The following is a 22,648-nucleotide window of genomic DNA, read 5'->3' as shown; positions in this document are numbered from 1 at the left end:
TGCCTGCAGTCAGTCCTTGAACATTAATTGGTATGTAGTGAGTGTTTCCTTTTTCTCTCATACAGGATGTGTAACTTGTAACTGCCTGCAGTCAGTCCTTGAACATTAATTGGTATGTAGTGAGTGTTTCCTTTTTAAAAGCTCATACAGGATGCGTAACTTGTAACTTGTTTTAGAAAAGCCTCTGATTCCTTCATATGCTGCCTGTTAAAAAGCAGACAAGACATACTAATGTGTCTTAAGCATTTCTACCTTAAAACCATGTTAAAAATGTAGTTGTGGCTTTTGCAGAACACCCCTCACTCTTAGGATACGAGGAACAGTCTGCAGCATTTTCCTTTTGTGTATCTTGGAGCTTTCATTTTTCAGGTGTAAGTTCTGAAATGGTGAGGCACTCTCTTATCTACTTGTCTACATGAAACCTCTGCTGTTTTAACTTGGTTTTCCTACTTCTGTTTACTTTCACTAATGCAGATTAGTCATCAGGCTATTTCATTCTTAGAACTAAATGGTCACATTACTGTCTCAAGACTGATACTTTGATCTTGTTAGGGCAACTCTCTCATGACATAGCTAATCTAAATAGAAGCATGGAACAAAATCAATCTGTAACTCAACTCCTGGCCCAGATTCAGCTGACTGCAGTGTATGTGCAGGTAGGTAGGCACAATTTTGTGTCCCTGTTCCTGCTGTGTCTCATCAGTGCTGGTGAAGCGCTGGAGGGGGTGTTTGTGTCTGGTGGGCTGTTTCTCAGCTTGCCATTTTGCCAGACATGGGCTATGGAGTAACTTCCCCTGCAATTATGCAGGTGGATTGAAGGAAAGTGGCAACTTGCTAAGTGAGAGCTGTGCATTTACTGCGGTGCAGCTGTGGTGATGCACAAACCATGTCATGCAGCGCTTCCACCAGGGGACAGAAGTTTGCAGCTGGGTGAATACTGGCCCTGTGCACAAATGTTTATACAAGTATGTGTACAAACATGTGCAGAAGATTCTTCTTGCATAGAAGAAGAATCACCCATTCCTCAGAACCTGTACTATTCCACACTGTGTTCACTCCTCCGGGGCTGGCTGTCGGAGAGGAATTATGGACAGAGATGGGCACAAGATGAAAGCAAAACTAATCATAAAATGTCCCTTTTCTACCTTTAAAAAGAATTTCAATAAAAAACGTTACCTAACTTATATTTATTTGTAAAATGCTATATTATATATAGCAAGAGCACATCAATATGACAAAGTACCACTGTTTGGAACCAGTAACATCATATTTTCTATTAAGGACTAAAAGCAGCACATTTCAGAGCAACAAAACTTCGGTGCATCTTTACAAAAGGAAGAAAATTAGTAAGGCACTTCCTCTAGGGTGCTAATAGCAAAAGCACCAGTATCCTTTGAGACAATACAATAGTAATGAAAATGTTAATTTTAAACAGATTTACTATGCAATACAAAGGCCTGGATGCTCCTCGGAGCAGCTTGTAGTAACACTGGTCTAAGCCAGAACAAAACACAGCAGCATAGTACCAGAGTTTGTATTTTACCTTTTTGCCAATATTAAGGAAAACTAACATGGCCAGGTTCAAAGCAGAGCAACAGAAGGACCTCCTGCACTCATCAGAACATCCTGCATGTCACAAGCTCTTTACTAAACCAGTAACACTTACTTGGAATGGGCACAGCCCTTGTGGCTGGGCATGTATCCAGGCTTGGCTGTGCCCCTTCCTAGAGGAGTCTGACGCTTCTGTCCAACGGGGAGCCAGGAGCCCACCACTAACATTGCTTTTCAACATCTCCAGAAATATCGGGGAGTTGGGCATTCTCCATGGTAAGCCCAACAGACAGTGGCTGGAAAACTCAGTAACCACAGTGCTGACAGGCTTTTGCAGTCATTTTTAGTAATTCTTTCCCTAAGAATTCTTGTGTTCTGTACGATTTCAGAGTTCAGTAAGACTCTACTTACTGAAACGGTTTTAGAAGGTACAAATACGTCTTTGGAAAGAAGAAAAATACCCACAACTCAAGAAGTTAGGCAGCCTAGAAAATGGGCAAATTCTTCACATTCTAATGCATCCTTTTGCCAGCCCTCTCTTTTTCTAACAAAATATCTGCTACTTTACATCGTCTATACATGAAAAAATCTAGATTTTTTTCTTAATTTAGGACTTAATATATTAGCATACTAACTATACTTGAAGCCACATGTTAAAATGTCTTTGGATGTGCTGTACTAGCAGTAGATAAATTTTCAGTAAACACAAGTTTAAGTTTGTTCCAGTGAACCAAATATATTAATTTCCCGTAGTGAATATTTCTCTATACTACAGCCCATAGGTCCAAGTTGCTATACCCACATACACACTGCACTCCTGTCCTTTATAAAAGAAGTTGCATTTACTGACTATACTGGGTTAACTACTCGCTGACATGATTGTAACTCCACGGGGTCTCTCTCAGTTGTTCCCTTCTAGCCTGAGGCATACTGCCAAATCTCTATCCAACACTGAATTGTAAGGATTTAAAAACAAAAAACAAAAAAAAAAAAAAGGAAGGTTTTGAGATACTCAAGTTTTTATAGGGAAAATAATCTTGGATAGGGAGGTGAAATAATTCTGTTGCTTGTTCTTTTTAAAATTGTGAAGAAAAGACAAAACTCTCATCGTTGATCCTGTATCCTTCAGAGATGGCAGTGCCAATTCCAGTGTCCAGAATAGTGGCCAATTCAAACGTCATCTTTGCTTCACTGGGTTTACACAACCAGCGGTTCCCAACATTGCGTTAACTTTTCTTCACTGACTGTGTTGACAACAACATGGTCGCAGTCATACTGTGTGCCTCCTGTAGAGAGGAATGTCAAAGAAGGGAGGTTAAATTTGTCTCTTTGAAATAAGAGAAAAATACTCTAGGTTTCAGAAAAGCTCTAGTAAGAGCTGGTGTATACAATTTCTCTTTGACCCATAGCTCTGAGAAGACAAACGTATTTTCATCACTGCCTGCTTTTGGAATTTATTTTTGAAACAGTTTTTGAATTAAACAGGATCGGTCTGCCTTATTCTCTCCACCCCTTTAGCAATTCAGTTTCTCAGCTGTTTCAGCCTGGATGGAAAAGGAAAGAAACACTGCAGTACAGTCAGGTGCAGCTCCTTGAAGACTGTCACTTCCCTAAAGTCATGCTTGACTATTCAGTTTTCCTGCAACAATTGCCAATTGTCACTTGGCTCTAAAAACAGAGTGAAGATGTTTAGATGATGAAGTCAGTCCTTCTGCTACCAGACAATACACACGTGACCAAGTCAGAGACAAGGTCTGGCACTCATTTACTCCTTGCCATTATAATCCTTTATTTTGACCAGATGAATCACAATTCATCATGCACAATGTATCACCCAATGTTCAGCTGTTTCCAGTGGCAGCTGAACGTATCTGAATGCAAAACTGGCAGCTGAACATATCTGAATGCAAAATAGAAACATTTCTTAGAAGAGCTTAATCTCCTTACGCGGTACAATGCCAAGTATGTTCTCATAGAAGAGCACCATTAATATTCTAACTTAGGAAACTGGAAAGCAATGACACATTTGACTGAAGTTGAAAGTCAGAATTGATGTTTTTTTCCCTCAGATCTAGTATGTACTGCAGAAATGTAGGACACGTGCATTTCCTGCAGTACAACACACCTGCAGTGCAGGTGGTATTCCCACTGGAAGTAGCCATCTGTGCAAACCATTTATACAAAGCACCAGGACACTTCCATGGACACTGTCTTTTTGTTCTGCACCCCCATTGCCTCACCTGACTGAGCAAAAGACAAGCCTGGCAGCAGAAAGCTTATGATGAGTGTAAGATACTGACCTTTACAGCTAATATTATTTTTTGTAGCTCAGTTATCACTGTGAGTGCAAAAAAAAATTTTAAGTGGTGTCTGATAGAATGTAAATGTGTTAAGATGGGGTAAGCTGGGATGGTTTTGTTAGTGGATAGAGAGACTATTTACTTTGATAGCATGGTGCTCTGGACAAGGCTTTGTGCTATAGCAGTTTATCCACAAGGTGGCATTGGCAACTGCACAGTTACACAACTGCATTCATTTGCTGAGGAATTCTTTAACGCACAGTTTGTGGTCCAGAATGGATCGGCAGAGTAGGCAGAAACAGGCAATGTTCTTACTAGGCTTTCTCAAAAAAAAAGCTAAAAATACATTTACATTTACTGAAAGCTAAATGTATCTACTGTTTTGTATTTACTGTACAGATGTACTTTGTTTTAAAGCTAAGAGTGCATCTGTACTCCCACCACCAGGCCTATCCATTGTAAAGTTCTTCAATTATAAATGCAGAATACATAATTGCTTTTAACATGATTAACTGAAGAAAAGACAATGCTATAGTATTTCTACTTGTTTGGAACAGGCTCCCCAGGAAAGTGGTCACAGCACCAAGCCTGACAGAGTTGAAGAAGCTTTTGGACAATGCTCTTGGGCACATGGTGTGACTGTTGGGGTGTCCCGTACAGGGCCAGGAGTTGGCTTTGATGATCCTTATAGGTCCCTTCCAGCTCAGGATATTCTGTGATTCCAGTGTTCAGTCCTGTTTAGTTCTAAAGTGCTGACTGTTGACTGTGTTGTTTTTCTGGTTGGTTTGGGTTTTTTTGGGAGATAGTGGTGATTGTAATTGACATCATTAATGTCACATTTATCAATTATAAATTATCAATTTATAATCAATCTTAAAACAGCTAAAAAAATTAATAGAATAGAACAGATCCAGAAAATGTTTACTCCCTTCACCCAAAAAAGCAGTTACATAAGAAGATCTGATTATGCTAATTCTGCTAATCATTCAGATTGCCACTTTTTTAGACTTTCTGTGAAGCTTTGAAAACAAAGTTCAGAAATAGTACCTACACAAATCAAATTACTATGACAAAAGTGACTCCAAAATACACATCAAGTGCTCACAGACCCCAGGCTGCTATGGCAGAATCTCACACTTGCCATATAGGCATACCATTAACAAACAAAAGAACCTCACCTTTTTGCATCTAATCACATCAGTATACAAGTCTGCCTTTGCTTTCCTAATATCCTTTGGCTATTGCATCAACAACTACTATTTAAGAAAATTTGCACTTACAGAAATTAAAGTTAATGAAAAGTTAGGTTGTTCTTACTTCACCATTTTAAATAATCATATTCACATTGCCCAGAAATTAACTGAGGCTATCTACAGCGAGTGGACACTGAGAATACAAGATAAGCAAGTACTGTGGGTTACTAAATTGTATGTAGGAGAAATGAAATGAAGTCTTAGGGCCTGTATAATTCAGGAGGTCAAACTAGCTGATCGGGTCTTTTTTGCTTCTAGATTAAAGCAACTAAACCTCCTTCCTAATTTATAGGCACATTTAGTGTGTATCCCACTGCAAATACCATGTAATTAAGACCCAATGTAATGAGATAACATTTGCTTACCTTTGATATCTAAAACCAACTTGGGTTTCATCTTGCTATAAATTCTGCCATCGGGACTAATATGCCAATATTGTTTGTCTTCATTCCGCTCAAATGACAGACCGAGTTTAGAGCCAGGAGTTATAAGATTTCCAACAATTGTCAAGCAGCAATCCTCTGCCATCTGCGTCATTAGAAAGGCAACAGCAATTACTCAGAATGGCTTTACTTCTACTGTCCACTGTTTTTTTTATCAAATCAGAGGGAATGACTTTCCCTCCAGGAATCTATTTTTGCCCAAAACTCAAGACTCATCTTTCTTTTGTTCCTGTTTATGCTGACACTCTCCACTACATGGGAACATTAAAATAACTATGGTGTATCAGATCAAAAGGAACAATTAGCACCTGTCTATAGCAGTGGCCAATAACTGAAGATTACATTGGTACCATGGAAGATTACATTGACAGTACTCTTGTATGAAGTGTGTTTGTGGTTATCTCTTCCAGGCTACAGCAACTGCCAGCCCAGAGACTTTTCCATGCATCCCAAAATCTTTAATGCTCATTTTCTGTCCCATGTGTGAATTTTTAGTCACTATCCACCAAGATCAGAGTAACCCTTTAATGTGAACACCCTTGTGTATTGTAACCCTTCCATACTGTGGCAAGCAATTCTAAATCCTAACTACCATTAAACATAATTACATAATAAACATAATCCTAACTACCAAATTAAACATAATTTTATATGCAACTAGTTTTATTTGATGCTCTCCTCATTCCTTGATTATTTTAAAGCATAATGTTTGCAGAGACTTCAAGCACATCATCACTCAGAGTACCCTTTGTAGGCTAAAATGTCCTCGCTAAAGCATAATGTTTGCAGAGACTTCAAGCACATCATCACTCAGAGTGTACACTTTGTAGGCTAAAATTTTTTGTCTCTTCCTTGCATAGAAGCTCTCCATTTCTTCTGAACATATTTTTTTTCCAAACATTTCTAGTTTTGCAGTAAGCTTTTCATAAAGAGGACATAACTGCACAGTATCAAGTGTATGAATTTCACAGGGTATCACAGTAATATTTGCTTATTTGTTCTACACTCTTTTCCTAGTCACTTGTAGAACTTGATTTCAAACATCTGCAAATGTCTTCTTGGTTAAAAAAAGAGCTGGCAAAAATCAAGCTTATTTCAAAAGAGTGTTAAGGCTGTATTACTAAGTAACAGTCAATTTTTCTAGATAAACAGTGATTTTCAGTAGATCATCATAAACTGCACCTTTTAACTACTGAATGCACTTCTGTGGCAGATTGAACACTCATCTGTCATTGTTGAAATGGCCCTAAATTATTTTGAAAGCACTTTGTCTTGAGAAAGTCATACTTCTGACTATCATAACCTAGAATTAGAGAAAGTTGATTTGGTTGTGAAATTCTCACTTGTATCTGAAGCGTTCTCTAGTGGGACAAGGAAAACTCTGAGCTTAGACATTAGGTCCACTAGACCAGAACTTCACCCGTCTCCATGAAACTCATGAGGAGTAAGGAGACCTGCATTCATATCTATTTCTGAAAAAAGAGCAGAATGACTTTCATATCTTGCTTACTGGTTATCCCACATACTTAAAACAGCCCTTCCTTGAAAACCCCAGGCACAGCTCAAGGTCAGATCTCATGACTCAGTCAATGAGATGACCCAGGCTTACAGGAAGGTGCAGGTTCTTCCAGTGACCTATGTCTGCCTCCGTGCAGGTAGCTACCCACCCAGGAGCTCAGTTTTCTTTGTAATATGTGGTAAAACCCAATTTCTGGTTTGTGCAAAATGGATTCACCAGAAAGATGACAGAACTCTGTAAGAGTTCAGTCACTTAAGATCAATGTTGCCAGCTTGCACTCTGCACTAAGCTACCTGATTGCTATACAGCACAAGCTGTGTATTTTCTGTGCACAGAAAAATTGCTTTATGAGATACAGAAAAATGGCAAAACCCAGGAGCATTTATCCAAAGCCATATAATACCACACTGTCTCAATATGAAAACTTGTTGACATGTTTGAGAAGCACCATCAAAAGAGAAGTCTTTTGTATGCCATATTAAAGCTTTTAGCTTACTTTGCATCATTTTGCTGTCTGCATAAATCCCTTTTACAACTGCATGTGTCCTGTAAACATGTCCGAACAATGCCTTAGCTTATTAACAGTAAGATTCTTCCCTCCAGCATAGATGACATAGTTCTAAATGGCTTCTTTGAAGTTATACAATCCTATAGAAAAAGTTCACATGATTCTTTGCAGTCAAGCTGTTTAACAGTATTAAAGTAACTTAATTTTCTTTTAGCTGGCATCCCTACCAAAGACTGTTCATGCTTAAACATTATATGAACTGTGCATACCTCTGCTCACCTCAATGACAATTTGCACATGATTAGTTTTATGGACTGTGAGAAAAGTATGGCTTCATTTGGAAACTTGTACAGAAGAAAGGAAAAATGATGGATTTGACAAATACAAGGATAACCAGAAAACAAACAAAAAACCCCTAAACAAAAGGAAAAAAACCCCACCCCTAAATGGCTCAAAAGAGTGGGATTTATCTTTAAGCTTGCCTAAATGCACAAGAGGATATTGTCCTAGGGTGACTTTATGATGTTTATATTTTTAACTGTTTCCTCCTAAATTTGCTCTAAACTGGTACAAATACCAACCTACATTACACTAACTGTCCTACTGCACGGTATGCATCCTTCAAAATATTATCAGGAAGGGTCTCCCCTGCTTTGATACTTTTGCAATACTTTCTCTCAAAATTTCCATTATATCAAAAAAGTATCATACAACTAGTTTATATCACCTGAAAAAGCCAGAGTTGACTAAAGCAAATCAAAACAAAACCCACAAAAACCAACTCCCTACAGAAGGATTACATTATAGTTGAAACAGATTAAGCCCATAAAATGAATGAAGATGCTGCAGTAGGAATTAAATTCATAAAGCCCTACTACTGGAGAGGAAAAGAGAAAATGCACATTGAACTCAAACCTTACCCGACACCTTATGAATCCATCCTGATAAACCCAGATTTGATCATCTGAGTCTGTATCTTCTGCAACCTGTATTCTGAGAAGATTCAGATTATCTAGGTTGCCATCAGCTGACATGAATTTTCCTGTTTCCTTGTTTCGAAGCCTGAAGTACACACGTTTCTGCACAAAACAAAAGAACTCTTTAACCACAATCTCAGCAGTGAACACATCCTGCTCTCAGTTAACTTCAGAGCAGTTACTGTCATTGCTGAACCCCAAACCTCCCTCTTTCTTTCTGAAAGCTTAACTTCTTAATTTGAGAATGTAATTCAGAAGCCCATAAACATTGGGACAAGACAAGCTGTGAGAACTCACCACTCAGCATGGAGAGCTTTAGGTTTTCCTATGCACTGAAATCAGCACACAGTGGAAAACTAAAATTTTTTAATGCAGAGCAGAATAACTTCTCTCTGCTAATTCCATTCCATATATGCTCTTGGGTTTCATTAAGGGTGCACTTGTGTGGCCTCTTACACATGAACACTTCTGTTCAGACAAGCTCTCAGCAGGGCAGTGAAAATGCATTATTCCTAATTCTGCTTAAGGCTATACAAAGACAAAGCCATGACAGCAAACAAATGAAGCTGGTTACAGGTACAAGTAACCTATGAATTAGAAAAAGTTGTTTCTCCTATGAAATATGGCCCAGCAAGAACACAAATGTTAAAGCTCACAGGACTGCCGCACCATTGGACAAGATCATATGGAACAAATATTATACATATTTATAGAACAAAAACATTTACAGAACAAAATTAAGAGTGCATGACAAGAATAAATTTTGCATTAGATTTGCAAATTATTCTGCCAAGTAATAAGCAGAGAGGGACTCTTCCTCTTAAACCAACACAAAATCACTATTCACTGAAGTATCTTTTTTTTAACCAATTTTCTTGTTGTTCCATAAATAATGCAGATAGTATAGACAGTATGCCAGCAACCAGTCTGGGTTCTAGTTATGAAACAACTTCAAATCATTTATATACAGCAGTTATAGCCATTATTTAGTAATCCTTAATTAATCCTTATATGCTGTCTTCTGTACGTCGGTTTAAAGGATGCTTAATTAACAGTTTAAGCCATGTAACTGCAAAGCCACGTAGCATATTCAAACAGCTTTTATTATACACAAAACTCTGGATTTCTTTACACAATTGCCCATGCTGAAGTTTGTCACATGCCTGTGACAAGACTGTAACGCTGCTTACAGCTGCATAATATCTCCCCAACCCCATGACAAGACATAAATTAGTGCTTGATGAGCTCATGTCAAAGCCCACTCACCTGCAGTAAAGGTCTCAGAGAACCTATCTGACAAAAGCCACTGGCTTTATACCAGTCTGGAATTTCATTTGGTGTTAACAACATCTGACGTCCCCTGTAATTACTGTGTTCATAAATTATCCATCTGTGAGGAGAAAAAATAAGACAATATTTTAACTGCCAAATTCTGCTTTGGAATCAATAAATGAGTTTAATAGAAATCTGTCCCACAACATAGCAGTGTTTAGCTTTGGAAAGACAATTAGCTTCTTTGTAACAGGCCTTAAAAACAATAAAATAACATCCTGATTTAGGTCAGCCACACTGAGATGGGTACACAGGAGTTCTAATTTTAGAGTCCTATTATTTAAAAATCACAAGCTGAATGAAGCAAAGCATTTTCTTGGGAGAACCCAGCTTTTAAATACCATTTGTTTTCAGGAGGCATTGTGACTCCTCAAGGAGCATAGATCTATATGTATTAAATGCTATATTGCTACAGGTGCAGAACCAGCTGGTTTGTGTATCTGAATTTGGACAGGCCTGGTTCATGTGAGAAAGAACTACTATGGATACAGACTGGAACAAGCAAACACTGGAAACTGCAACAGAGTGAAGTTCTCTTGGGTATTTTGATATAGGTTTTATTTCATAACATCTCTCTTCTTTCCAAATACCTGCAAGGAGGGTGGGGAAGAGACAGAGCAAGAGTGCACATAGAAAAAATTTGTTTAGCATTCCCTAACACGCATCCAGCTACGCTTAAAATCACACATTGAGTGTCATCTGTCAGAACCCAACTTCTGATTCTCTATTATTGGCACAGCCAGTGAATTATGTCTGGGCTTCAAAATAGGCTGCCATACAGTGCAATTTCTAGAGTCCTCTCACAGTGATATGCTGGGACTGTCCAGTAGCCATGGGGGTTTGAGTACATGAACACTCAATATGCTCCCTCCTCTGACTGATTTGTCACCAGACTTCTCCATCCAGAAGTAAACTCACTTTAATTTTGGTGCTTTTTCACTGCCTAATACACATCTATCTCCAGGAATTATAAATGGAGGTCTCTTAGCAAAGGAAGAGAAGATGAAACAGTCTTCAATAAGGGAGGCAGCAGGGGCAAGGAAGCTGTAAACCCTGTATTTTGATATATTTCAGCAGCTGACACTGCTACAATGAAATCCAAATTTTCATATCATATTCTATGTTTCTGGTGATCCACCAAAAAAAAAAAAACCACCCATATATTCACTGGACAGGAAACAGACACAATTCACAATTCCATTACCTGGAATCATGATATTGGCAAAGAAGTAACTTGATGTTTGACTTCATGTTATGGAAAGTGAGAATCAACTATTGTGGTTATGTGAAAGATACTGACACCTTTGGAAACTTCACAATATAAACATGTACCTTTTCTTACAACCTCTGTTTCAAAGCTCAGTTCAGTGTGCTAAGAAAACTCTTTGACTATCTTATCCAGATGGGGAAAATTATTTGCTCTACAGATTTGGTTATTAGCTATCCACTTGAGGGCAGTCTTCAGCTATCCAACAGCATCTCTTTAGCACACACCTTGGAAATTTGCCTCTTCAAAAGAACACATTTAAATGCAAAGCAACAGTAACGTGGATCTATCATAAAAACCCCAAACTACAAAAACCACCAAAACCGGGGCAAGTATCTTAGAGGTAGAGGTTAACAACAGGGAAAAAAAACAAAAAGAGAATTTAACAGATCTGCTGGAATCCTAGAATATAGGACAGTAGTTTTAAAAATGCTTCCAAACAGCTCTTCAGCTTCATCAGAGAGTATTTTTTACATGATCTTCAAGGGTACATTTAGTGAACACAACTGCTTAAAAACACCTACCAAATCTAACTGCTAGATTCTCATTCCATTCCTGAAGTAAAAGGGACTATTACTACTAACATCAAAAGAGGTGAAATCATGGTCTGATTGTACCTCTGTGTCCATAGCAGAAGTTAAAAAGTTAAAGGATGACCATGAGGACTTATTAAAAAAATTTTGAACTTATGACACAGATCACAAACCAAGAGCACAAGAGGTTGGTTTCAAGGATGCTATCCAAGCTGATGTTTATAATATGGCATGAGAGAAGACATGAGAGCTTTATTCAAATTCATTTCAAATCCTAGCAAAGGACATGAGTCAGTGATAACATATTGTTGAGACAGGATATGAAAATACTCTGTAAGATGAAATGGCATTAATGCAGTACACACATTATGATATTCTAGTTTTACATTCTGTGGTTCCATTACACCTGTAAAGTTGAGTAAGTACTTCATTCTAAAGAATCAAAAGGTGATTTTAAACTTACATGCCACCAAGGACTTGAACTGAAGCTATTCGAGGATTGTATCCCAGGAACTGAAGATTTAAGATTTCTGTACTGAACTCAATTTTCTTTCCTTGGAAACCCGTCTTTTCAAAAAGAGTTATGCAGGGCTCAGACAGCTCCTGCAAAAGGAAGATAAGTGCTTTTATAGGATGTTGGAATTCCAGATGGTAACTGTGAAGATCAGTACTCCACATACCCCTTTTATTTCAGAGGTTTCTTCTTGATGGTTTAAGATCAAAAACCCTGAATGTTTCTGCTCTTCAACTTTCTAATTAAACTTGAAAAGTCATAAAAAACCCTTATACAAAATACAGGAGGGATCTGCTTGCATGGAACTTAAAGCTTCCTTATCTTCAGGCACAAAGACCTCCGTGGCTGGTTCTTGCACAATACCTTAAGTATGTTTTAAAATACATTTTAATCAATGCCATATCTCTCTTCCATTGCACTAACCCCCACTCGTGGGAATTTTCATACAAAGAGCTGAACAGACAGTAAGATAATATTGATTTCTACAGCTTCAAATTATGACAGCCTTGTCAGCACTGCTTATCACTTATTGCGTTAATTTTTAACTTTTACAGTAGGTTACGGCAACTTCAATCTCTGACTAGACAAAAGATTCAAGTTTCATACTACTGAGGTAAAAATTCACCACAAGTGAAAACTGTAACATCAGAATCCTCCAAATTGCTGTGGGGAGATGATTCTTCTCCTTCTCTGTCAAAATGCTTCTGGTGTTTGAGGGATTCTGCCCACATGAAGCTCTCTGCAACACTGAATCCAATTTGAATGTCTTCTGGAAAAGGAACTTTGGACTCTTTTCTGTGGGGCAAGGTATCTGTAGTGGACTGAAAATAACCTGTCATAATGAAGGCCTTCCTGTGGAAGCTGGGAGGCAAGTTTTGAAATTCCCCAGGTAAAAGTCAATTAAGCCTGAGAGTCCTGGTGCTACAGTGTACACTCATAGACAGAAATGACACTGCCACTCCCTTTCTCACAAATCTTCCAGCCAACAACTGCATAAATCCAATGCCACAGCCAGAAGAGCTCTTTCCTTCTGGCATGTGTTCAGCACTCTCACACATCAACTGGATTGGGAACGCCTGACATGACGCAAAGTCTCGACAGACTCCCATCCAGCCTCAGGCATGGAAACAGGCCCTCCAAGGCAGAGCTGGCTCCATGCATGCGTGGCAGCTCATATATGCATGCTTCCATGTGAATTTCTTAGGCAAGACCTCCCATCTACCCATTTCTAACAGTGCTTACATTCCTCTTTAATCTTCCTTTAGATGTTTAAGGGCTCAGATGATGCTGTTGCATGAGTGTCACCATTACCTGTGCAGCTTATCACAGAGCAGCTGAGCTCTGCTTCCTGATGGCACACATGCTGCTGGGCTGTGGAAAATTCCAGGAGAGGCTTTTTTTCCTTCACTGCAAAATCAGAGTATGCTCAGCCCCACCATGAAAGGCAACACCAGTTAGATTGTCATGCACCACCAGGGATAAAGAGTCCAACGGGACCAGTCACACTGTGATGACATCCCAGTGTCTCTGAACTCTAAGCCCTTTTATAGACTGGCACCTGCCCTCTGAGACATGCAACTTCTCAGACAACAGCCTTTCAGCCTCATACAATGCTTTAGAAATAATCTTCTTGCAAAGAAAACAGAAACAGAAAAGAAAATCCTCCAATTTTCTGCCACACCTTACACTGGGCATTTTTTTTTGATTCAGCAGCAACACATTAATATAAAACAGTGACAAGTGCAAGGTCAGCCCATGAATTTTCTGTCAGTTCTTCCTGTGTACTGCACTGTACCAAGCTGGTGTTCCTGCAGATCTACATTTAGTTATTCCACAGGGTTTCTCATTACAGATGACTGTTCAAGTACAAACCACATTCACAGCTGTTTTTTATAGTACGCTCAGAAAGAAGAACATGTGTCAAATTCAAGAAGGAAAAATGCTATTTTCTATCTGCAGCACAACTATGTAGAACATGCAAACCAAGCACAAGCAGGATATAGTGGAATCCAACCCCCCAAAACCCTTGAGCTTATAAACAGCCCTTAATATAGTTCCATAAGTTCTCTTATTTAAAAAAGCCCTTTTAGCTTTCACTTACAAGTGTATCAAATATCCCTTTAATTTCCTTTTTTCATGGTCCCTCAAAAAATGATCCCTTTAAAGGGGTGTTTAAATAGATAAATACAGTAACATGACATTAAAATAGCAAAGGTGCTTCCTGTATAGAAATGTCATGAAAAATCCCGAGGAAAGCTACAGAAATGGCAGATGGTAGGGAGGAATTAAGATTGGCACTGCCAAAATACAGTCCTAAAACATGTCTGACAGGTGAAACCAGGAGCTAAAATAATAAGGCTCAAGCTTTAGGAAAACCATGAAAAATAACCATGTAAGTAGTAAGACAGAAATAATCATTCTTTCTATTCTGGTTTGCTAATAAACCAATGAGCAAAGTAACCCATTCTCCTCTTCTCTGCAGCTAGGGAGCCTCTGAAGAAGGAAGCAGCAGCACATGATTTGCAGACAGATGCAGCTCTGTGCTGCTGTCTGAAGTGTGGTAAAATGTAGGGCTAGAACAAGTTTTACAAGTGTAAAGAACTTAAAGAAGCCCAGAACTGGCATTTCTGTTTTAACACATCAGTCTCTGTCACAAATAGTAAATCATTTAAAAGTAAGCTGATCCTTCCAGCTTGAAATAAGCATTTTAAACCCAGGAACTAGTGAAATGAAACAAACATTTTAAAGCCAGGAACTATTGATATGTATTTTAATTCATGGTGATCACCCACCAAGCTTGGCTAGAAACAATTCTACTGCTTTTAGTGGAATCTGTCTCCTAGACAGCCGAAGAGTTCAGAAAGCAGTCATACTTGCTGCAGTTATTTGTTTACATCAAAATTCTCCAGAGCCATGAAAGAGGATGACACATTTCTGCTCTCCTTCATCAACTGCTACACCACTGACAGGTTACCAAAATTACAGTGAAGTGCAATAACGTTGCCAAATTCAAAGAAGAGATTCAAAGTGAACTCCTCGTTTTTTAAAACGAGTACCATGTCCTCATGTTGCCATACATTCCTGGAATCTTGACCACATTTTACTAGTTACTATTTTGGTCTTAAAAGATACTTGCAGATTTCATAAGCGGTCCATCATAATGATTGGTTATAAGCTTGAGCAAACTCATTCCTGGCCACTGATGAGTTACAAAATATGTAAATGTAGTTTATCCACCACACATAACAACGCGGCCTGATTTTGCCAAATACCATTGGGTGTTGCTTTACCTTATCTAGAAGGATGCATTATTTTGTGATTAACTCAAATTCCATTGTCCTGATGATAACAACAGTGTCTTATAATTGCATGTATTTCATGCAAAGTTGCTTAATTAGGCCTGCTTTTTAAATATGCATCAAAAACAAGGTGCATGGTACAGGTATTTCTTCACACCGTCCTACCACCTTCTCAACCCATTCTAAGTGGTCCCTCCCACTGGGAAATAGACTTGACTTTTTACAGAAGTTCTTTTATAAGCTGTTACTAAGAACAGGCATCCCAGGCAGTTGCTTCTGTAACATCTTCTCCTTTACAAAAACAGCACAGAGGTCAAAAATACCTGACTAACTGCAGCTAGGACATTTAACTGCTAATGCATAGAAAAAAACCCAAACCAAAACAAACCAACTAACCCCCATCCCCCAAACCAAACCAAACCCTCCTCTGTTGTATGTGTGCCCTAGAATTTTTACTGGGGAATCATCATTGTCCTTATCCTTACAATATTTCAAATAGGTTTTACTTACAATATTTATGATCCGTAAAGATTTTAGAACTGCTTGGGGTGAACAACCCATTGCTGTCAGATCAGGATAGATCCCTTCTTCCAACACATACTGGTTACCGGTGAATTCCTCCTGGTCATACACTATGCAGCTGCAGAAAGAAGGAGAAGAAGTTCCCTCTTAAGACATCTGTGCCACTAAAATGCAGAGGCATTATTTACAATGTTGTGTCCTGAAAGACTGATGTGCAAACGGCAAAGCATTGTTCTCCGTAAGTCCCCATACATGAAACCACCTCATGTGTTAGAAAGCTGGTTACTTTTCTGAAACTTCTACCATTTTAGTGATTTTGCAGTATTCATTCAATGTAACTTACCTGCCATCTAAAATTTTTGAAGACTTCACAGCAAATGAATCAATACATCCTGTGTTTTTTTCAAATATTTGGCAGTTACCCTTGAATTCAGGCTCTGAAAATAACTGGACCTTTAAAAAGTTATAAACATATTTAAGGAAATTAATTCTTCTACCTTCAGTTACATTTCTACCATTAATTCTATAATTATATAAAAATATACTTATAACACCCAGACTTCCTTGATTATCTATGTTTGGCACCTCTTCAGTGTTACAATCCTTGCTCAAGAGAGCAAGATAACTCCCAAAATTACTTCTGGCTGTAAATCACTAAGTGACACACAAAATAATTAGAACAACAATGACAAGTATAGTTTCTTGGTCTCTCTGCTGGATAAGATGTTCAAATTCCCAAAGAGTGGCCAGAATAGGCACACCTTTATTAAAAGGCCATTAAAAAGTTTTCTTTTATATTATCAATCTCCTTAATTTCCAAAATGCACACTCTTCTCAGTAAATGAAATCTCTCTGCCTCTCAGAACACTAATGGTGTATAATCCTGGCAAAAGACTCAGATAGCATGCCAAGAAGCAAGGTGTATATTCCCAGGGTAGAGGGCTTTATGAGCCTGTTAGAACCAACATGAGACTGTGTCTGTAGCTGTTTCTCTGCTCCAAGGATAAGAGAGGATACATCCCCCAGAGTGTTTTGCCCTTATTAAAAAATAAAAAAAAATTCTAAGCAGCAAACTTGCTAATTTGGCTGGAGGGTAATTAGCCATGATCACACAGAAGTCACTGACATTACAACATGCCTACCAGCTTTATTCACTCTTAATAGAGATAGAGAGTGTGGGTAGATACAGCATTCTCCAAAGAGGAGCATGCTGACGATGGATGCACTCTGTTGGCTGCAAGCCACTACTTCTTTGTTTCCTTAGGATAAGGTCTTCCTTAGGATAGGGTCTTAATAGGCACATAACATAAAGATGCAAATAATTTTTCATGCACACAGCTGAAAATAAGCAGCCTTGAGATTTTTATTCCCCACACTTTATGCATTATTCCTATGCAGGAGATTGCAGAGAAGCGTGCTACTAATCAGGAGCAGCAAACCAGGACAGCTAAGAATTGTCTTCTTAGTTTTTAGGGCCGTGATATACTCACTGCTTTGACTGAAATGAAAATAAAAATAACCATAACTTTGTACAGGGACAAACCTGAAAACCTGAAAAAGTTCAGAAATTAAGAAGGATGAAAAAAGCTGCCCATTAGCCTCACTGTCAAAACTACATATTAGTACTTGCACAAAGGAGACAATCCAGTGCAGAAATATATTAACTCACTGAACAGACAAGTTTTCCCTGCCATTTCCTTCCCTTATGTTATTGACAAAGATGGCATTAACTTTTAAGCACAACTCACCAGTATTTGTGAGTGAACAACTCCCTTCAAGTGCAACCACCACTAGCAAAACTCTCATCCAAAGAAAGAGGTTCACAAGGAATTAAGTCAGCTGTACCAAGAACAACATCTATCCTGTAGTGCCCTCACCAAAACATCATCTCTGTTGTAGAGCCTCACCTCAGTGACAGACTCCAGGTCCTGCACCTCTGCATAGAGGGCTGCAGGCTCCAGCTCCATAAAACAATCACTGATACCCCAAAACACCTCATTTGCTGAACCAAGACATTGCCAGTGCCCTAAGAAAGTTCTGATGGCAATTGTGTATCAAATCCCACCTTCCTTGGGTCTTAATGTGCCTTACTCAAGAGGTTTGGAAAGTAGCCTTCCTCCAGCTGCAGTTTTCACTCTGACTAGTCAGCCATCTATGCAAACACCTGAGTGCTCCCCTGGACAAAACAGCCACTTCTTTATTTACATGTTACAGACACTACACAGTGTGTTTCATGTGCTTAGAGAAGTATCTTACCTTGACTTTACCCCTTTCGCTTCCAACAATATCCTGCAAAAGTTTGGAGGGGAAAGAAGGGAAAAAATATTTTCAACAGTGATAAAATAACATACAAAATTTACTATTAATTATTGTTTAAATAATGTAAATAAACTGAATTTGATAGAAAAAGTAGAGTTCCAAATAGTTCAGAGAAACTTACAAGTATAAAATTAGCTCCTTACCATAACAATGGGTTGAACTGAAGATATTTTGCAATTCTTTCCCCCCCATGCCTCAATGCTGGGATACAACCCTTTAGCCAGTATATACTGCTCCCCTGTAAACTCAGGATTCTCATAAGCCACCCATCTAAAACAGAAAGAAGAGGAGGGTGGTTGGTAGAAGTCACACTACTTTTCCAATATACAGATGTGTACATTCATTACCGTCTTAATGCAAGAAAAAATAAAAAGTTTCTGAAGTGCCAAATTGTAATGCTGTTAAAACCCTAAACAAACCAGTGTATCTGACAGTGCAAATCCTATGCAAATTTTACTACCCTCTTGCACTACACGTTGATACAAATCAGAGTGAATTAGCTAAAGCAAAGCACAAGTTCAGACACATCACATATCCTAAAAGTTATCTCCAGTAAGAATATTTCAAGATGTTTTACAATTCTATTATTTTACCAAGGTGAATTCCAGGAGAGGCTAAAAAAAAAAAACCAAAAAAAAAAAAAAACAAAAAAAAAAAAAAAAACAAACCCAAGCCAAAACCACCAGACAGATATCAGAATACAGCTTTTTCAACAAAACTAACTTTCAGAGTAATCTGAGCAGTAAATGTAGCAATGTAGCAATACTGACTTTTAATGTTGCCTGTAGCTACGGCTCAGTTGTGTTTAAGCAAATACACACCCCAACAGGATGCTGAGCTGCAACAACAGGCATATATGCTAAGCAGAGGAGACTGTTCCCTGGTAGGAATCAGAGAGAGCAAGAAGAATGTCCTTGAAAACTAAGCACTAAAACCACCACAAATATGACCAGATCCATGTATTTAAATGCAAAGCTGTTATTGTAACTACTCAGGTGGATCCCATGCTTGACACAGGCCACAAACTCAGAGATCTGCATCCAGTCTTCTGTCTCAGTCAGAATATGTCTTTTTGAAAGACTTTCAACTTTTGACATGATACACACTTGAAGTATTGGAAAAGCAACAAAATCACTACATAGATCTCTCTGATGTCCAATTACTCATGCAGTCTCTTTAGGTCCAATCTTAAATATCTGCTATCAGTTAGTCTTGCTAAGAATAGTATACTACATTCAATAAATCTTCTATTACCGTGTTCTTCTAACCCTGGTTCCATACTGAAAACTCAAACAGAGCACTTCCTGCATCTATACTACCTTTGATTTTGTGATGACCTGCAGAACTTACTTGTCTTTTGCTGCTGTACTTCCCAAACTTTCCCATACTTACAACTCTGTTTGGTTGTTTTTTGAGTGCCCATATGAGATCAGACCACAGTAGCAGCTGCGTTTCGTTCATTATAGTTATGCAGGAATCAGGACATCTTGCTAGTTCCTGATTCTACAAGAAAAACTTCTACTCAGAATCAACCTGCTTTTAATTTTAGCCACTGTAGTGCATAATGAGTATATGCTAGGTTATGCCAAAATCCACTTTCACTGGGCTCAGAAACTTACTGAGTTTCTACATTAACAAAAATTTCATATCACAAAGCAGTAAAATGATACAGATCTTAAAATCTGCAGGGGAAGATCACTGCCAACATCAAAATTCCCCATTAATTTCTGTGTGTCAATCAATTGGATTCAACTAAGCTGCAGTTTTATTCCAGATACAAATGCCAGAGTCTCTGCAGATACAATAAGTGGGATAACCTCAAACTGAAATAAAGGTGCATCAACATGTATGCGCCAAGAGTATGAACTTTGTTTTACATGTCCATGGCAAGCGTTCAAACAGTGATTCACACACATCACTATTCACGTCTCTTGGTTTGCCTCAGATATAATCAATTATTCCAACTTGTTACACACTAATTACTTACGGCATATTTCAAGGTCCATTTCAAAATCACCTCAGAGTAATTCATCAAAGAGACATTGGTATGTACAATAAATTGAGCAGAGAGTTCAAATGTCTCAGGTGTGTCTATACTTGTATATCACATATACCAAAAGCAGTGAAAATGAGGTTTCCTTAAACAATTTCTTCAGCAGCCATTCATTAGATTTTTCAGTGCTCAAGTGCCAGGATACAGCTATGGTGCATGGAAGTTTTACTCGATTCAGATCTATGCAAACAAGTGTTTCTGATATAAAATCAACTGTCAAGATGTCAGCAGCCTCCTAAGAACTCCTTGACAGCACTTATTTAGTTCCCCCCACCTAAAAGCAAGCCTGAATGCAGAAGTAATCAACAAATCTCATTCGCACATGCTTACATTTAAATAAATGGGATTTAAATAATTAAGTGCCACTCTTCTATGCAAGTCAGCCCATGCAGTTAGACAGTTCCTAGAGTCAGGGCTTAGTGGTGAAATACTTGTGCTTCTCCACTTCATTTAGAAGCCCATATAAGCTGCTGAAAGCAGTAATAACATCACCAAGGACAGGCAGCTGAATTCAGTACCAGCTAAACCTGCCAGACCTCAAGATTATCCCTAGGCAGAAGCATTGCCTTAATCCAACTTCTGACTTCACAGAAAGGCCTGGAGAGCAAGATACTGTCCCCACAGCTGAGCAAGAGAGCCAGATTCCAGCTGCCAGGCACAACAAAAACTGAAGTTTCCAGCAACCATCCTGCCCCACAGGGAACGAGCTCTCCTAGCACAAGAGATTTTGTAACCCCCAGATGCATGAAGTGCCTTAGTGAGGCTGAGCAACAGCTCCATCCCAGGCTGCTGGCAGGAGGGTGCTGGAGACCTTTCCTCCTGGGCACCATCCATGCCCCTGAAGCCAGAAGTAGCACAAAGCTTTGATTATACATTGTTAGTACTATTACACACAGAGAATCTTTCTCGAAAAACCTCTATGTATGACATCTAGGAAGTGCAGCTCCAAACAGGGTCTGAAAGTACAGCCAAGAAAATAATCCAGACATGGGTAACTCACCAAAAATCAGATTTGCCCTCAGTTAGCCCAGGACTCACCTTGTCTGACTTTATGAGGGAGGTCAGAAAGTTAACTAGCACTTGCAGATTTGTACAATAATTAACAGATAGAGTGAGGTAATAAAATTCTATTTACAGGAAAGAGAGAAAACGGGTTCATCATACTCCTTTGTGACTGTGATTCTTAGTATCCCAGGGACCTGCAAGCTTCAATTTTATGATTCCTTGAAAGATTTTTTCCTGAACATCAGTTCAGATATACAGCGAAGTTAAAGCTTTGTTTGAAGTGTTCTCCAGTGGAGTAACCAAGGGTACTTGCCCTTTTCAGCTCCCAGTGGAGGCTTGTTCTTGTACCTTGTGTCTCCAGTTTCACTCATGTTCCCTTCCTGAGTGCATCAAGGTTAAATTTACTACCTTCTGGTTTCTGTATGTGAACCACTCATTACCTAATTATTTCCTTAATATCACTCACTGTCCATACATACTCTAGAAGCAGCCCAATCTACATTATGGATTAATTACTTGAAAACTAGGGGAGAACCAGGCTGATAACACGACCACAGTAAACAGATGACTACATGAAATAAACAAATCTGGGAAGATTCATCCAGCAAGTTCAAAGGGAATCAACTAAAAGACAAGAGCCTCTCCAGGAGTTCTGGCAAACGTTTGGTGTGTTTATGGATAAAGAAAAGGCACATTTCAAACATGCAGTTCCTGTGATTTTGATCACTATTAAATAAAAGTTTGAAGAAGTTTCTAAGCAGAGGGGAAATCAAAATAGTACACTTGATTTTAGTACTTGCTTGAACTTGTAAAGGGTGTTACCTGTTGCTAGTAAATAGCTCAATTTTCCGGCACTTCAAATTCTGTCAGTTTGGAAGTAAAGTTCAAACCCTACTTAAAAGAAGAAAGGCCCCTCCTATTTTCAGGCAGCCTGGATTGCTTTCACCCACCCTAATGGCAGAAAAATAATTTTTGAATTTTATGTTTGGCCAGTCTCCAAAAAATGCTCAAGAGCAAAACATTTTCATTTTTAAGGAAGTACATTTTACTTTTTCAAGAAGTCAATCCTCATCTCCTCAGGATATATTTTTCAGGATGTCCTTACAATGGATTTAGCAAAGACATGAAAATATTGCTTGGAAACATTTAGAAATTTAGAAATTTTAATGCAGCCAGTGCTGAATTACCCCAAAATTGAATAGTCATCCCCGAATGCAGAACTGGGCTGTCTCCAGCAATACAGTTCAGAGCTG

The 22,648-nt window shown here is 38.6% G+C and overlaps 1 protein-coding gene across 1 annotated transcript in view; it reads right to left on the bottom strand.

Annotated features, from left to right (window-relative positions):
• Positions 1-2,525: 2,525 nt before the first annotated feature.
• CRYBG1 (crystallin beta-gamma domain containing 1) overlaps positions 2,526-22,648 on the bottom strand; it is a 94,529-nt gene continuing 74,406 nt past the window's right edge. Inside the window, 9 exon segments of the mRNA XM_041478086.1 lie at positions 2,526-2,837; positions 5,470-5,632; positions 8,495-8,653; positions 9,818-9,941; positions 12,147-12,286; positions 16,007-16,136; positions 16,362-16,471; positions 18,275-18,307; positions 18,481-18,607. Of these exon segments, the coding sequence (XP_041334020.1) occupies positions 2,749-2,837; positions 5,470-5,632; positions 8,495-8,653; positions 9,818-9,941; positions 12,147-12,286; positions 16,007-16,136; positions 16,362-16,471; positions 18,275-18,307; positions 18,481-18,607 (1,075 nt within the window). The 3' untranslated portion in view covers positions 2,526-2,748.

The sequence above is a fragment of the Pyrgilauda ruficollis genome, unplaced genomic scaffold (genome assembly GCF_017590135.1).
Source record: "Pyrgilauda ruficollis isolate IOZ18807 unplaced genomic scaffold, ASM1759013v1 scaffold43, whole genome shotgun sequence".
NCBI lineage: Eukaryota > Metazoa > Chordata > Aves > Passeriformes > Passeridae > Pyrgilauda > Pyrgilauda ruficollis.
The sequence above is the reverse complement of the archived record's forward strand: the minus strand, read 5'-3'. Positions and strand labels throughout refer to the sequence as shown.